Source organism: Uranotaenia lowii, chromosome 1 (assembly GCF_029784155.1).
Source record: "Uranotaenia lowii strain MFRU-FL chromosome 1, ASM2978415v1, whole genome shotgun sequence".
Classification (NCBI taxonomy): domain Eukaryota; kingdom Metazoa; phylum Arthropoda; class Insecta; order Diptera; family Culicidae; genus Uranotaenia; species Uranotaenia lowii.
Genome location: NC_073691.1, coordinates 2,493,194 through 2,510,995, shown reverse-complemented (window position 1 = coordinate 2,510,995; position 17,802 = coordinate 2,493,194). Strand labels below are relative to the sequence as shown.

The 17,802-nt window shown below is 37.0% G+C and overlaps 2 protein-coding genes across 21 annotated transcripts in view; both read right to left on the bottom strand.

Annotated features, from left to right (window-relative positions):
- Positions 1-10,740, bottom strand: part of LOC129750843 (protein lap4-like) — a 128,287-nt gene extending 117,547 nt beyond the window's left edge. For 5 of the 19 annotated variants that reach the window (XM_055746050.1, XM_055746034.1, XM_055746059.1 and 2 more), the window contains exon 1: positions 2,412-4,180. In XM_055746050.1, coding sequence (XP_055602025.1) covers positions 2,412-2,573 — 162 coding nt within the window. In that variant the 5' untranslated portion in view covers positions 2,574-4,180. Of the gene's footprint in view, positions 1-2,411; positions 4,182-6,173; positions 6,329-10,600 lie in introns of those variants that run through there. The other 14 variants (XM_055746041.1, XM_055746089.1, XM_055746017.1 and 11 more) reach the window with 13 other exon arrangements.
- A 757-nt stretch (positions 10,741-11,497) lies between these two features.
- The window catches only part of LOC129758814 (mannose-6-phosphate isomerase), a 41,072-nt gene continuing 34,767 nt past the window's right edge, over positions 11,498-17,802 (bottom strand). Inside the window, exons 2-3 of one of the 2 annotated variants that reach the window (XM_055756450.1) lie at positions 12,669-13,259; positions 11,498-12,612 (exon numbers count right to left, since the gene is read on the bottom strand). In XM_055756450.1, coding sequence (XP_055612425.1) covers positions 11,704-12,612; positions 12,669-12,974 — 1,215 coding nt within the window. In that variant the 5' untranslated portion in view covers positions 12,975-13,259 and the 3' untranslated portion in view covers positions 11,498-11,703. Of the gene's footprint in view, positions 12,613-12,668; positions 13,266-17,802 lie in introns of those variants that run through there. The other variant, XM_055756459.1, reaches the window with a different exon arrangement.

The following is a 17,802-nucleotide window of genomic DNA, read 5'->3' as shown; positions in this document are numbered from 1 at the left end:
CCTTATTTTCCCTAAATGAGAGAAAAAGATCGAAAGATCGAATCGAAAATAAACCGATCTAATCGATTTTTTCTTGACCGAAGAATCGATCCAAAAAATCGAAAATCGGAGTTGAAAAGATCGATCTTCCAAGGATCGATCCAAGATCGACCAATCCTAGGCACGACACTACCAAATTGGAAGGGACAAGACACTGCTCATAGCACATTCACTCATAAGCTAAACTAAACTACATGAATTATAATAATATTTGAATGCCATTTATCCACATTTTGCAACAATAGAAATAACAATTAAACTTGGATTTCCATTCAACAGTGTACCGAAAGGGTTTGAAACGTTTGAAATCTGGTTTTTTTTTAAATACCCAAAACGATAACGATACACACTCATTTGGCGGAACACTTTAAATTACTAAAATTGACCCGTTATTTGGAACCGCTGAGATCTGTCAAAAGATGGGTCATTGTGATGATTCAACTTTACACTTTTTTTTTTTCAATACAGCCCGCAAACGCTTCAAGTCGGTTAGTTTTAGGACTTGAAATATTTTTAGTAGTCATGTTTTCCAAAACAAACTTTCGACTACTGGTGAAACTAACGGGACAAGAAGAATAATCGTAAGTGTTTAAATGTTTGAATTTGCTTAAATTTATTAATTTTAGTTTAATAACTATCTTTTTTGTTACACAGGCCCGGAATTCCAAAAATGCGAAGAAATCCAATTGAAAAACAATATTCCAGATCTTCTACTTCAACGGTAATGACGAGCCACGGATATGTATCTAGCGGGAAAGCGACGGATAAGAAGGCATACATCTTCGTAATTCTCCTCTGAGCTGAAGGTAAGTTTTTTGAATTAATTTGCTAGAGCAGTTGCCCAATACTAATCAATTTTTTTTCAGACTTCTGTATCTCGTTGCCACTTGTCCGGAAAATGTTTTCTAACTGATCAACAATAGTTAAAAAAAACCAGTGCCTTTTAATTGCAAATATAAAATAAATTATTTCATATTTTTGGTAAATTTTGTTTAATTGTTTTCCTTGCATGAAACATTCTAAACAATAAATAACTGCTAACATCTCGATAGAGCGCAAGCGTTTGAAATAATGTGTAATTTTGACCCGACATCAGAGAAAAGCCTATGTACCCGAAAAAAGGGTATACAGGGGCTTTACACGAAAAAGGAGTTAACCCAGTCTTATCCGATAACGCATCAAAATTACACTATAAGGGGTTGCGCCAAATGGGTGTGTAGCAAAAATCAAATTTCGTTTTCGCTGTTCGAAGTTTTAGCTGTCACAAACACTGATTGAAAAAAATTAAGGTACATACTATTCAGCTCGACTTAATATTATGCCATCAATGTTTATCAACAACAAACAAGTAAGTAAATATCAGCCCAAAGACAAGTATAAGCAACTTTCAAGTTTATCTTTTTAACATAACTTAAACGATAAACTAATGGGCAGTAACATTTACTCCCACATTGATGGAGGATGTTTTTTTATATTTGTGTACATCTTATTGCCCAACTGAACTGATGATGGGTAATTTTTTGAGAATTTTAATATTTTCAGCAAACTTCATATTCTTCTGTCGGTGTTGAAAGTGTCATAAAATCGTATGCAGTTTTTTTTCGCTCAAGGTTCCAACTTCAACAAGCCGTACTATTGTAGATACATATATGGTGCAGCTTAATTCCGATGAATGTGGCAGTAGTGTTCGTGCTCACTCTGGGGTCTGTGCGAAACTTCGCCGACACCGACTGGAATCGAAAATGAAATATCGCTCTGCCTCTAGCATATCAGAGAGTATGTTATTTGACATATGAGCACGTACCTACACATAACAAGTCCGGAGGTTTCTAGTTTCTAGTGCTGGTGTCCGATGGCGACTAAGTGAAACTCTAAACATTTACACACCACGTTTAGCCACTACTGGCTAAACTGGCCCTGGATGGAGACTCCAGGCCAGGAGGCGGCGCAATGTGAATGATTTTGACCCTCTTTTCACGGCAATTCCGATATGTTTGTCTCTGACGCTGACTGGGTACAAACAATGCTCGCTCATACATAGGATGGCAATGATGATGATGATGACGACGGTGAGCTATGAATGCCCGTAGGTATTTTGTGTGTCCAACGGACTGATACGGCGTCCGACGGTACTTAAGCCTTGTCACCAAGCACTGAGACCGTCTGACACAGAGTGTATTTGTGTGCAAGGTATTGTTGCGTATGATGACATCATAAGGGGGCATTTAGAATTTTACGCACAGATTTATCGGTAGTTATGAACCAAACCCATTCGGGTTTTTAGAGTTTTTCTCATCACTTAAAAATATCAAAATATAATTCATAATGGATTGTTTTAAGAAATTAAAAAAGAAAGTAGAACAAAAACTTACCTTCGGCAGATCCCGGATGTGGTTGGCGTCGAGCAGAAGCTCTTCCAGGGACCGAGCGTAACGTAGAATCTCCTCCGGGACATTCGGCAGCGAGCAGTGCCGTTTGTCCACGTACTCGATCTGCCGATTGCATCCCTTAAAGATGGGGATGCATTTAAACATTGTCACAGCTGGCCTGTGTTGCCGGGAGTGGCTGCTACCTCACACTTTTGCTTCCCCCGGAACTTGAAAATTTACTTGCACACCGAACTATTCTTAGCGATTTCCACAACTTCCGCTAGCGCTACACTTGTTTTTTTGCTTCTTCTCTCTTTCACTGTATATTGGTGATGCCTCCGGTCACTCCGGTGTTTTCTTGTTACAAACTTTTGTTGTTAAAACACTGTCGGGGTACTTCTTCCATGTAGCCAGCTCGACAGACGCGCGGGGAGAAGAACCGGATTCTGGATCTGGTTTTCTTCTCCTCGTTCCTTGGTCGCGCACTTGGATGGGTTGAGTGAAATGGAGACTACTTTTACAACCTCAGCCAACAACTTTTGATGTAATCATGCGGTTGTAAGGAAAACACTCGCGAAAATCAATACCAAACACAAAGCGAATAACGCTACAACACACTTGCTTGCCACCCCTTGATTTCCACCGCACATGTACGATTTTTCTTCTTGCTTCGGGGTTTTTCCACTTTCTTGGTCTGCCCAAGAAAACTCCCTTACAGTTATTATTCTTTCACCCGCAACTGCAGAGGGTGCCAGTTGAATTCTTCTTCACCACCCCCTCCTTTATGCTGGAGATTTACGCTAAAGCTTGTATGTCAATGATGATACCTGCCTGTGTGTATGTATGTATGGTATATAGGTATGCAATCTACACAATTATATTATTGCTGTAAAACTTGAAAATCGAGAACGGTCTGAATAGTGGCACTACTCAAGTTTGTGCCAGAGCACAACAATCATCATCAACAACCAACGAAGTTGTCGTCAACACGACATTGTTGAGATATCTAGAAGATCTAGAAGCGTACAGACACACGCACTGAAACACACACACACTGATTCTCGTACGCAACTTCCTTTCAACAACTCGACAAGCGTAGAAAAACAAGGTTGAAAGTGTTTGCACTTTTCAACAATTTTAAAGAGATAGGTATGCTTGGTTCAAATGTTCGCCGATGTACAATTGCGGAGGTGGAATGCCAATTGTTTACAGCATTCCGCACGATTATTTAACTTTTTTTGCTCTTGCTGGAAGAAATGAATGAATTCCTCCCTACTTACATCGCTCGATAACTATGCTCAGGGCTCAAGTTTTGTCGTTTCACAAATGGATTCGTGGCCAACTTTTTTCTTCACTACATTTAACTGCTACCTCAACCGAAGAGCTTGGAGTGTGCAAAAGCTCCCTGCAACAGATCAAAACCACAAGAATCTATTGATGAAGACATCGAGCAGCATACACCGAATTTGTTCGCGTCGTTATCAAACACCCCCGTGAGAAAACTGTGTTCGTAAAAACACCAATGAACTCTGAATTACACGAAATACTACAGCTAGCTAGCTCTATGGCTATCTCTGCTATGACCTCAACCACTCATAGATAAAAAAAAATTCACTTCTCGGCTACAGAGAATTACACCACTCAAAAAAAAAGCGCAGAAGAAAGAACTAAGAATTTCTTGGTATCAGAAGAAGCGCAACGAATTCTAGCGTTGGAAAGGTTCTGCTTTTTGCTGCCAACCACACTACTGGCCAATGACTGACTGACTGACTGACTCCGACTAACTAACGCAGCTCTCCGTTAACTCTACTGGCTGAGGGAGGACGGCGACAACCATCATCATCAACCTGCCTATTTTTTTCTTCTACGTTTTCCCCCTATACGGTTGGGTGCTGCCAGCTAGCTAAACTCGCCGTAGTAACTCTTGCCCACAATGAGCAGAATACGGAATTTACTCCGGGTTTGTTGCGACTTGGTTGACTGGATGGATGGAACTTGTGGGGCTGTGGAACTGTCTGTCTGTCGCTCGATTCTCTCTGGCTCAGCTCACCGTTCCCATGGAGCATCCTGGTAGCTTTACATACTACAGTACAGTAACAATTGTGCTACACCGTTAGATTTGCAACAATGTGAATTTGCTGAGAGTTTGGTACCCTGGCTTGACGGATTTGAGAGCGACAAAAATTTTGTACATACTCTGATATTAAATGTGCAGTCTTATTCGTTAATCTAACTGGAACAAAGTTACCAGTTTCTGATTCTTGGCTCTTGCTGCAGTTCGAGTTTCAATCAACCCCATACACTTCTTCTGGAGTGGGAGGGACAGTTTAGCTTGTGGATAATTAAGTTTACGTTACATATTTTATATCTGAAGCTTCGTTAGATCCCCATTACTTTAATATAATCCTTTTAAGGACGAATCTTCGATTCGAATGGATTGTTTAAAGTATTATATTGCTAGTTTTTATATTTTGATTTCTTTTTGTGTTGCAGCTGTATATAGTTTCCGTACTGCAGACCCTCCAATAAATAAAATGGTAGCATTCCGTTCTTAATTTTTCAGATTAAAACCAAACTATTGTACGTAATCCTCTGCTCGACTGATTGAACCATTGAAGTATATCAAGCACTGGGAATATATTGATAGCATCTTCTATTGTTTTGTATTCTTCGTAACTGTTTCGATTGCGTAGCGTAGTAGCGTACTAATCTCAGTGTGATACAATAACAGGTTTGTATCAAATATAATGTTTTGAGTTCGTCTTAATACATCTTTGTACCTGAAAATTATCAAATCAAGTCGAGAGCTCCATCGGTCGACTGTTAGATCTTCTATCGATACATTCCATGTACATCTCGCATGTGATCCTTGTCCACTATTGATCTCTCTCTATTGTTTTTCTATCACAACCCCATCGACTCGGGATTTTAGCCGAGCGTGCACATGATTGATTGTTTTCAGGCTTGCCACTTCTTACACGGTACTTGGTTTCGTGTTCTCTGAATTACAGATTTTCAGATTTCATGAATTGATAAACGCATTCATTTGATTTCACCAACAATCTGAATCAATAATTGCTATGCTACCCTCATTTAAAAAAAAAACTCAAGTGACTTAGTTAATTTGCGGTTATAATAATTCAATTTTAGGAACTGATAATTTTTTTAAACTTCAAACGAGAAATCACCAAACAAGATGATTGAAAAAATCTAATACCGTATTTGTTTTCTCCTCTCGATCAGTGTTCTACCGTTCGAGACAAAAACAAACACAAATCGTCGCCAGTGTATTGCTAACTCACTCACTCAGCAACACTGACAAAATTTTCGGGGCAACACCGCCCGATAGCAGTGCAACACCAGGTCAAAACCAGTGCAACACCGTCCGAATAAACAAACAGTTTGACAGCCCCTAGTGGTGCACCAGTTCAACACTCGGCATAAACAAATACGTTATAACCAAATTTCAAATTTCGAGCCCTTTTTACGATTTTTGTTTAAAGCTTCAAATCTGACAAAATGCAAGTATCTGCCAGCCCTATTTTCCCGATACATTTGTTGAGTGCTTCGTCTCCGATCCGAGAAACCCATTCTCTCTTCTCCTTCAACACTAGCACAGTTCACTCTCGCATTCTCCTTTCTCTCTGGAAAGGTTGCGTTGCAAGATGCCACAGTTTATACCGATTCTCAAGCTCACTTCGGCACAACCGAGTTGTGAACTTAAAATCGCAATTTCACCCGATTGTCATGCAAATTTCAACAAACCACTATGATCACCTGATGACGCACAAGTTCATGCACCGTTTGAACAAACATTCACTGAATTTGGCACAAGATTCATCGCCCAAAAGTTACAAAAATCGAAGCACTTTACAACCCGAACAGCCGCGATAGCCCGATCCGATCACTATTCGTAACACACACCAACGAAACCTTTGATGAGTTGTGCTGAGAGGAGAGCAAATTTCGAGTGCAATGCTGCAACCAGTGATGCCACATTTCTATCGGTATTTTGAAACCCAAAAAAATCTTTTATCGGTATGAAAATCCTAAAAATCGGTATGAAAATCGGTATTTGAGGTGAATATTCAAAAATGCTTACATTTTCAACTTCCTAACGTATTCTTTAAATAGAAGCTTGCAATAAACAGCAAGTCTAAGAGCTCTTATGAATGTTCATTTTTAGTTCAAAACTAGCTGGCTAAATGTCCCGCATAATTAAAAACAGTTGGGGATATAGTACTAACTATTAACTTAATATATTGGTAGCAGTACCAGTATGAAATATCTTCCAAGTATCATTTCATTATACATGTTCAAAATTTTATTACCTCAATAAATTATGACAGGATCGTATCAGTGACAGTGACAATATGATATATGATTTAGTAAGTATAGTATAATAAGAGAATAAAAATTTGCAACCTTTGAATATTGTCTCTGGACCTTATCCAGGACTCTAACAGTGTACGACAAAGTTTCCTTATATTTTCTTAGCATTAGACATTAAATTAAAAAAAAAACAACATTGACAACATTGTATGAGTTAGACAAGTCGTTATCATTTCACCTCTTGCGGATAATAACTAATATTGTTATTTTAAGATGTAGTTGTGAGCTTATGCATTTTTTCGCTCTTGGGTTCAGCATCTGCTAATTTTCACTTCACTTCGTTAAAATTTGTGTCGGCAACCCCACGCCAGGTTCGGAACTGAAAACTGTGTTCAAAATGGCTCCGAAAAAAAAGAATCACGCTGAGAAAAACACACAGAACGCGAAAAGTAAGTAAAACTATATTATATTATCGATAAAAACTAGTGAGATTAAATAAAACTAATGAAATTACAGAAACAAAGATCTCTGCTGAGCGGAGAGCGGAAAAAAAATCTACTGAAAGGCTGAACAATGCAGATCTGCACAAATAGGTAAGATTGTATAATCCATGTATAATATCAGAAATAAAAAATAAAAATCTCAACATTTAAATTTTTTAATTTTATTTTATTTTTTGTGGGAAAGAATTGGAACTATATTGGTTATGGTACAGGGAAGCTCTTTTTAAAAATATTTTACAATATGCGGAACGTATGATTGAGCGTTATTTTTACTACAAACTACTATAAGCAAACTATATCCATTGAAGTTGATGAAATCTATGATTTTGTATTCCAACGTAGCTAGAACATTCAGGTAGATTGTTTTGCTCGCCAAAAGTGGATGATATTTTAACCGTATCCAATAATGTAGCATGAAATATTTGTTCGAAAAAATCGCTCTTTTTGAATGGTAAACATGCTTAACAGCCCTTTCCCCATATGGTACTTTAACAGATAATCATAATACAGATTGTAAATATGGTCTGTGTTATTGTACATATACTGTTCACTTTACAATAAACGATAACGTTTAGAGACAATATAGAATATTCTCTATATATTGTAATTGATTATGCGGGGTGTTTTAGCATATATTATTGCATTTTTTCCGTAACTTGGTTTTAGGTAACACAAGTTTACACAAAACAACGGTTTTGACATTTCAACAGAACTTTATGTTTGCTACGACTTGTACATTTTTTTTAATTATAAAACTATCTGCTTTTGCTGACGAAAGCAAAAATCACAAATGAAAATTCAGCAGAAAATCCACAATGAGTGTGTCTCTCCAGTACTCATAACTGAATAGGAATTAATTTTTAAAGATACCGTTTGATAAGAAAAATAGGGGCATAGCGAGCACGTTCAGGTTACACGTTGGTTAGGCATATAAATATAGTAAAAACTTGAGACTCTGATGCTTGGCTAAAGTGGGATATAAATTTGATAAATTCGATAAGGCGGCATCCATAAATTACGTAACGCTAAAAAACGCACTTTTTTTACCCCCTCCCCCCGTATGTCACAAATCGTAACGCTTTGATGTACCCCCCTATGAAAATTACATAACGCTGACAATAACCCCCCCCCCCCTCCTCCGATTTTCTCATGTTTTAAAATACTGATTTTCGAAGGTCAAAAAAAAGAATTTTTTTTAACGTTCTTTGAAACGAAATTAATATCGTCGATCAGAATCGCTTCTTAGTACTCATTGGTGATAATTCTCTGATAAAATAAATTGAATGTCTTATTACGAGTTGCTCTGTGCTTGTTAACTGATGATCTACCTTGTTTACTTTATTTTGTTCAAAGAGCATAACTTGCTACTCAAAATATACTTCACTTAGTTATATTCGTCGGAATAATCAAAATAACATTTTTTAAATCAATTGAGAAAAAATAGTAAAATTTCCTTTCTTAAGGTTGAATTGAGTTCTTGGAGATGAATGTACCGAATATTCGGTTTTCCAACAGCTATTTTACGGATATTCAATACACATTTTAAGGAATCTATCTCACAATCATTAAAAAGGAAAAGTTACAATCCTCTTTCATCATATTGAAGCTGACAAATTTTAAGCTGATTTTCGTTTGCTTATCATTCTGCTAAAATAGCATGACATCAAAATAGCTGCGATGAAACTGAAATTTTTAAGGAAAGAATCGTTACGTAACGATGAGCATACTTCCCCCCCTCCCCTTTGTCACAATTCGTAACGATCGAGCTTACTCCCTCCCCCCCCTAGGAGCGTTACGTAATTTATGGATGCCCCCTAAGGCAATAATACAACCAGGTCAGTCGAAATTTCAATTTAGTAAGCACTTACAAATCCAATGGCTTTTTGAAGTTCGAGGTAAATATGGGCTTAAGTTGATGTTCTTCGTTTTATTGATGGATTATCGCCAATCTGGCCAATTCAGCTTTTAGTATTAGATATGAGTTTTAGCGATTAGAGAAAGAAATGATTGCAGAAAGTTGATAGAGTCGTTGCTTCAATTTTTTTAATAGCCATTATATAATTAATTTTATTTTATGAAAAATCACGCATTAGTCATATGAAGATCCAAGAATTTTATGCGAAAATAAATGAGAGATGTGCTCTAAAAGAAGGTGTTCTTCCGAAAAAGAAAAACACATAGTTTTACTATAACTGAAACCCATTTTGCCTGGCGTGGTCTTTAATTCTGCGATCTCTGCAGTTTAGGTACTTATGATATAATTTATTTGGCTAACAATATGCATGCATAAGGATTGAAAATTATACCGATGATATTAAATCACTAATAAACTGATGTAATTCCTTAAGCAAACGAAAGAATATTTTATCGCCCAGAAATTGTGGGCGACATCTAGCTCATCATTCCCGAACCATAGGCTCCTGTGTGAGCATTTCCTATTCTACTAGCGCCATCACTATCAACGGTATAATCACTAACTATTGAAATGATGGTTGATGAAAAGGGAGCCCAGAGTTACATCAGCTTATCAGTGATTAAATACCGTGTATCTGATTGCACTTCAAATCTTGACATACTCCACCTGGCGACGAGTTGAACAAGGATTCTGATTATATTCAAACAGTGTATGTATTTCCTTGAAAAGTTAGCATCTCACGAGACAAGAGCTTTAATGCGATCGTCAATTGAGATTGACCTTAAGGAACTTCTATTGGCAGTCGCAGGAGGTCAAATATCAGCCTTGAGCTTAGTCCATTGGCTTTGAGGTTGAATACCATAATAGTGCATCATTTGACAGAACAAAGAAACATAACAACGCGAACAATTGAACGAATTATGAGAGTGAGCCGTAGAGATCTTTGCAGAATACTTCAAAAGTTGTACAGATCAAAGTTATGCCACGCCAGCTACCGACCTTTGTCTCCTTTCTACGGGACCTTTACGAAGATAGCTTGAATGAAGTGGAATTAATTTTAGATAAAATCTAAAAAATCGGCATGAAATCGGTATGTTTTGCCAAAAATCGGTAATCGGTATATACCGATTCTTGGTAAAAATTTTGCTCAAAAATCGGTATAAATACCGGAAAATCGGTATGTGTGGCATCGCTGGCTGCAACCGCCAACCAGCGTAACCAGCCAATCGACCTCTCTCTCCCTCTCTTTCTCAGTCCACAGTCAATAATCACGCACGAATGGTGTGGAAGGAAAAAATCCGCACAATAAAAAAGAGACACGAACTACGGTTCTTTGCTTTCTTTTGCTTCTTTCATACTGACTGTTGTTTTCTTCTGCTTCTGTTCGTTGCACATTCCTTGCGGAAAAGTGCATCTATTTGGGAGAAAACAGGTGCGATTACCTTTCTTCAATCACCCACAATGTTACAGCTTCATACTAAACATTCACCTAATATCAAAAACGGAAAGAAAACATGATTTTGAGACACAATTTTCAATGCAGAAACCGTTTACAAAATGCGATCGAAAGAAGGAACGAGCGAACCAACGACGAATACATCCAGCAAACTTGGCAACGCGAGTGGGACTGCGGCGAACATGAAAATTGTTGAGCCAGTAGCCAGTTTTGTTTATCACGGCTTCGTTGCTAAATACGGATTCGGTTTAATTTGGTCGGAGTTTCGAGCGACTTTATCACAACTTTTCTCAGCGGGTTGTTAATAGTTCAACTGTGGTAAAGCTACACGCTTAAATTTTAAGTGCATTTTAATTTAAGTATTTGACCAAAAGTTGAAACATGACGAGTCTGTTCAATGGAACCAAAAGTGGCTAAAATTATCAAAAGCCTAAAATTAGCAACATAACGAAAATGATGAAAATTACCAGAGTTATCAAAACGACTAAAATGATCTAAATAACATAAAAGAACCAAAATGACACAAATGACTGATAAAAAAGAGAAATAATCCAAAGCACTAGAATGATCATAATATGCTTAGTATAAAATTGTCAATTGGATCGACATCGGAAAACAAATAAAATGGTAATAATACGATTGAAAATTCATAAAACATACAAAAAATTAAGAAGGTCCAAAATCACAAAAAATGAAGGAAATAATAAAAATTAAGAAAAAAATGTTAGAAATGACAATAACGACAAAAATTTACCATAACCCAAAACTTATGGCGACACCCGTTAATTCAAGTCACTATAGTATATCCTGAAAAAGAAGTTGTTAAACAACATCTAAGGTTTGTTCTTCATTTAATTGAAATAACATGATTATAAATTTCAGCTAGTTTTTCTAACAGGTATTTTATTCTTGATTACCATTGCAATTAAGATAACAACCAAAAATAAAGCTGGACTCAATTCATCCCCAGTGCTTTTGCGTTTTATACCGAGCGAAAAGTAAACATAAAAACAAAAAGTAATCCTCATAGGCAGTATTATATCATTCAAACTAGTTCATTTTCAACATTTTCTTCGTTTAGGTACTTATTCAGAAATCATTGCTCATGGCTTGATAGGCGACGAATTCGCTACTTGCATCCTTTAACACTAATTTTAAATTTACGCCATATTTGGCAGGCACAAACACAATTTTTCCATAATTCAGTTCAATTTGCTGACCTCCAGAACAGACCAGCTGTCCTTTACCAGAACAAATCAACAGAATACAGCCGCTTGGGCGATTACCAATGACATATTCAGAACAGCTTCCGGGCGGAATTTTCAACTCAGCCACTGCGAAATCTAACACAGACGGAATGAAGGTCCTAGTATAGGGTTGGTTTTGGCCATCTAGTTGAACCGGCTGGTAAATTTTGGAATCGGCTGGACTGCCCTCGTAGCTTAGCAATCTCAACAAGGTGTCAACGTCTTTGAACTTGGGCGTTAACCCTGCTCGAACTACATTATCAGAACAAGCCATACACTCGATGCAGTCGCCAGAGAGGTAAGCGTGAGGCACATTTGCCGGAAGGTAGATCGCTTGTCCAGGCTTCAACTGAAGAACGTTCAAGAAATAGATGGACAGCAGACCAACATCTGTTGAGAAATCTTTGTATAACTGCAGGAACAAATCGTCCAGTGATGAGCGGTCCGATTTCGATCTGATGTCACCAACCATACTGGATATACACTGCTCCAGTTGTTCATGTTTACTATGCATCAAATTGGAGTATAGCTCTTTGAGAGAATCTTCCCCTCCGGATTTCAACTGTCGTATTTTATCTTCACCAAGCAGTTGTACAAGTTGTGGCCATCCGGATACGAGCTGATAAATCTCCTCGTAGGGGCGAAATCCACACATAGCGTGAAATTCTGTTAAAGCTATTGCCAGTTCTGGCTTGTGGTTGGGATCTTTGTAAATGTCTGGAAATTGAGCGTGGAGCTTTTCTGCTTCGGCCTAAAAAAAGTTTAACTAGTTTAAAGTTATGACTCGATAAAAAAAATTACACTCACCTTATCGGGATGAACTTGAATGCTCAGCGCCTTTCGAATGCTAAGGACCTTGAACAGATAAGAAAGCCGATCCCGACTCGGGCCTATGTTTCCCACCAGGTCCTGACTCAGGAGCTTTCCCAGTTCTTCCCCCGAGCCACGAATATACGACGGACCGCTGCAGTGGTCCCCCATCCACAGCTCGGCGTACGGTTGATTGGGATCGGCTCGGAAGTTCGGGTCATTCGCGGTGGCCAGCTTGGCCACAAATGACTCCCCTCCCAGCTTGCCCCAGTCGTACGTTTTGACGTTTCCTACCAATTCCATAATTAAGCAGCAATTTACCAAATTATTTAGGTAACAGTTAAAATACAACTACGAATGACCTCTGATTGAACTTTATGCACTGAACTTTGTCTGCCACCCACTTGCGAAACCACCCGATAGCATGTGCATGTGCGTTGTTTATGTTTACGTGCACTGTTTTGACGGTTAAATTTTAACGAGGGGTCGCTCCATGCATTCATGTGCTGCTGGTGGTGTACTTCAGCTATTCTCCGCTTGGTGGTAGCTACGGTTTTAGCAACTGCACGTGTAAAATGACAAAGTTGACTAGAATGACAAAAATGACAAAACTGACAAAATATACAAAAATGACAAAAATGACAAAAATGTCAAAAATGGCAAAAATGACAAAAATGACAAAAATGGCGAAAATAACAAAAATGACAAAAATTACAAAAATGAGAAAAAGACAAAAATGAAAAAAAAAAATTACAAAAATGATAAAAATGACAAAAATTCCAAAAATGCCAAAAATGCCAAAAATGCCAAAAATGACAGAAATGACAAAAATGACAAAAATGACGAAAATGACAAAAATGACGAAAATGACAAAAATGATCAAAATGATAAATATCACAAAAATGAAAAACATAAAAAAATGATAAAAATCACAAAAATGACAAAAATGACAAAAAAGACAAAAATAAAAAAAAAAATGACAAAAAAGACAAAAATGAAAAAAAATTACAAAAATGACGAAAATGACAAAAATGACAAAAATCACCAAAAATACAAAAATGACAAAAATGACAAAAACGACAAATATGACAAAAAAATGACAAAAATGACACAAATGACAAAAATGACAAAAAATGACAAAAACGAAAAAAACGACAAAAATGACAAAAATGATAAAAATAACAAAAATGATAAAAATGATAAAAATGACAAAAAATGACAAAAATAACAAAAATGACAAAAATGATAAAAATGACAAAAATGACAAAAATAACAGAAATGACAGATATGACAAAAAAGAAAAAAAAGACCAAATTGACAAAAATAAAAAAAATTGAGAAAAATGGAAAAAATGACAAAAATTACAAAAAATATCAAAATGACAAAAATGACACACAGCTGGTCCATTTTTATGTCCAATTCTTCTGTATAGTACGCTTTGAAGCGCCAATTTATTCCTAAAAAAGACCATACGTCAAATATGATTTACGGGCAGACCAAAAAATATGATTTTTGCCATCATTAGTTCAGAATTGAAAAGAACACGATAAAATGAATGCAATTTAATTCGTGCGACGTTTTTTTTTTTAGAATTTACTTCCACTATGCGTTTATCGAATTGTCCACGATCCATGGGCACCAGTCTCGTTCACCGATTTTAGAGGTTGACATGAATAATTCGTACCACGCCAGGTTAATGAAATATACACTCCCTACCGTACCGACTGACACCACCAGAGAAACCCGTCAAAAAGAATGATAAAACTACGTTTTAATGAATAATCATGCACTTTTGCGCGTGGCCAAACACACATTACCGCCGAAGTGAATGTTCGGTCACATTTATGACACAAAAGTGAGTTACGCGGTTCATGCATCCAGTTCTAGTTGGTTGTGCAAGTGCGGTTGATTGACCGTGCATCAATCACGCACGGGGACCTTTGAGGTTGAGATCGTATATTTACCAGTTATGCTGCATGGATTTTAAATCGTGGACCGTGGCCAGACCGAATGATTCAAAGTGCTGCTGCGCCTTCTGAATAAAACGAACGGGTCAACGGTGCATTTTTGCATCTAGTAGTCGTCGCAGCCAAGGGGCTAATCAAATTGCGCGTATGATATTTGTTATAGTAGGTCTACTTGTAGGAGAAGGCGACATGGAAACGCATATCGATTTGTGCACCAGTTTAAGAAGCCATTCTTTGACATTGCTCTGACTTTGGCCGTGCCGGCGATCGTAGTGGTACAGGCAAGACCATAATAGTCCTATACAGATTTTTGAATCTTTCCAGAGCTTGGTATTGATTATATTATGTACCATTGCACAGTTTAGAAGTCATCTAGATGAACTTGTCGAGATCAGCGCCATCAAATTGTGCTAGGCCTATGTCTTCTAAAGAGTTGCCTTTCTCAAGAAACATATTAGATAGAGCTCGGAGGCGATTTTGACAGATACAGCGTCCATTGAGCTGATGGAGTAATTGGATCGCATCTGGTCAAGGAGCAGGATCAGAGCGAGCGGGTTTTTTTCGCCTGATTTTCAAGCAGCTAAGGCCGGTAACTTAAATTAAATCATTCGACAGACTGACGGACGTACTACTCGCTATCAAACGAAGTGCGATCGATGAAACATTATCAAGTGCGAGAAAATCGGTTTAATGACATATGTATGGATGCATGTACGTATGGCAGACTGTTTGTGTGCCGCAAAATTACTTTAATGATATCGCATAAACATGATCGATTTGACCTTTTATGTCACGAAATTTTTTTTGCTCTCTGTTTTGGATTTCATTATAATGAGCAAAAGCTAGCTGAACTGACGACTGAGATTTACCTTTTTTTTTAACAAAGGAGGTCTAAAAAATGTCAAAATGATCATAACTGGCAAAATGACGAAAATGACAAAGGTAAAAAAAAGACTCAAATAGCTAAAAGGACATGAAATACATAAATGATAAATATGGCGAAATCACAAAAAATAAAAAAGTGTCAATTGCAAAAATTACAAAAGTGACAAAAATGAAAAAAATGGCACAATGACATGAAATGAAGAAAATACAATAAAGAAAATAACAAAATGATTACTCAGTTTTGTGTTTGAATTAACAGCAAAAAATGTGGGAGGGCATGGAATATTAAATTTATCGACAGATTACATAAATCCTTCTAAAGTTTATGATCGTGTAGCCAATTAAGGATACTCATCACAATCCATCCAAAGATGATCGCTGATCGATAGCATTGAATTATTTCGAGCTGTATGTCTAACGACAATAAAACTGCTCAATCCAACATCTTTATTAATTCCGCGGAAACGTCATCGCCGAGAACAACAATAAACAAATCTGTATGAGACTGCGATCAATCGCAGATTAACTCTTGCATGCATATCGATACTCTAGAATGCGCACTTGGAGGGGAGGCGAGTTGCAAATCAAAAGATGAAAGAGATGAGATGAGTTGTTGTCTTTCTAATTTCAATCTCAAGGTCTGCTCAGTCATGAACACAACCGTTACACAATGAACAGATCAGACCTGAGCACCTGAAGCCGGATGATGTGATCTTGTCGTCGATTGGCAACCTGCATAGTTTTTAGTTCTATATTTCTCCATTCGTATGGTTTCGGATCAACCAAATTACAGACCGACTCCCGAGTGCTCTGCAATGTAAAGGTTAGGTGTACAATTGGCTGCAGTCTAATTTAGTACAGAAACGATCCATTGATTAACCTCTGAAGAAGGATGTTTTTATTACACATTTGGTCCAACTGAGTCTGACTAAGAGGGTTTTTTCACTCCCTTAAACGTGGTCAGCGGCTAGTTTGAACTTCAACACTTTGGCCTACTGTGACCTTTCGAAGATTTAAAAAAAGTGAAGCAAACGCATGATTGGTAATATTCTTCTAAGTGCATGAGGAGGATTTCCCATCAACAAAGTAGCCCCCGGAAGATTGAGAAATATGTGTCTGCTGACTAAAGAGCAGGCTGTGCTGTACTGTAGCTCAGCAGCACGCATTAGCAACGGTTTAGCGATGGAATGGATGATAGGTAGATCACGAAACGGCACATGGGTAGTCTCAGCCACCTATACGAGGGGCACATCAGCGATTGACATATTGTGGCTCAACATGATGCAAATATCTCAAGGGTGTTCAATGCCAAAAGTGCTTAAGTATTTATGTATTGACGATCGATTGCGATCGATAGACAGATGGACGACGATGGATGGACAGGCACCGACAAATGGCCGGTTTGCCGGTCAGCCGGATACCGGAAATTGGAGGTTAATTTTGCGCAATTATACAAGCTTGTGTGTGGAGGATCGTCGCTTAGGATATGTTTATATTCTCACGTTGATCTTTTTTATCTTAAATGTTTAATGGCTGTCGAGAACGTCAAGCACACAAACAGTAGGATGACGAATCAGCTGACAGTAATCCGATTTCGGAAGATTTATGATCTGTGCTATTCTGACTGATATTCAATTATAAATTGAAGAGTCTTTGTTACCAATCAGTTAGTCGAAATAGTTGTTATTAACAAATCTTATCGAGCCGAAACATTTTGATTGACACCTATTGAAAATTTTGCTGAATTGAACTTACTCAATTTAATTTTTTTTAATCTACAATTCTTGACAAAAAAAAATTACAAAATTTTGTAAACTTTGTGCATTTTAAATCTTTTGTAAATTCTGTAAATTATTGGTAAATTTTGTAAATTTTGTAAATTTTTTGTGAATCTTAAAAAAAATGTAAATTTTTAAATTTTTTGTAGATTTTGAAAATTTTATAAGTTTTGTAAATCTTGTAAATTTGTAAATTTGATATATGATGTAAATTTGGTAAATGTTGTAAATTTTGTAAATTTGTCAATTTTGTCAAGTTTTTCAATTTAGTCAATTTAGTCAATTTTGTCATTTTTTTCAATTTTGTCAATTTTGTCAATTTTGTCAATTTTGTCAATTTTAACAATTTTATCAATTTTTTTCTATTTTGTAATTTTTTGTATTTCGTTAATTATGTCAATTTTAACAAATTTTGTCAATTTTGACAAATTTTGTAAATTTAGCAAATTTTGTAAATTTGGTCGATTTCGTTAATTTAGTCAATTTAGTCAATTTAGTCAA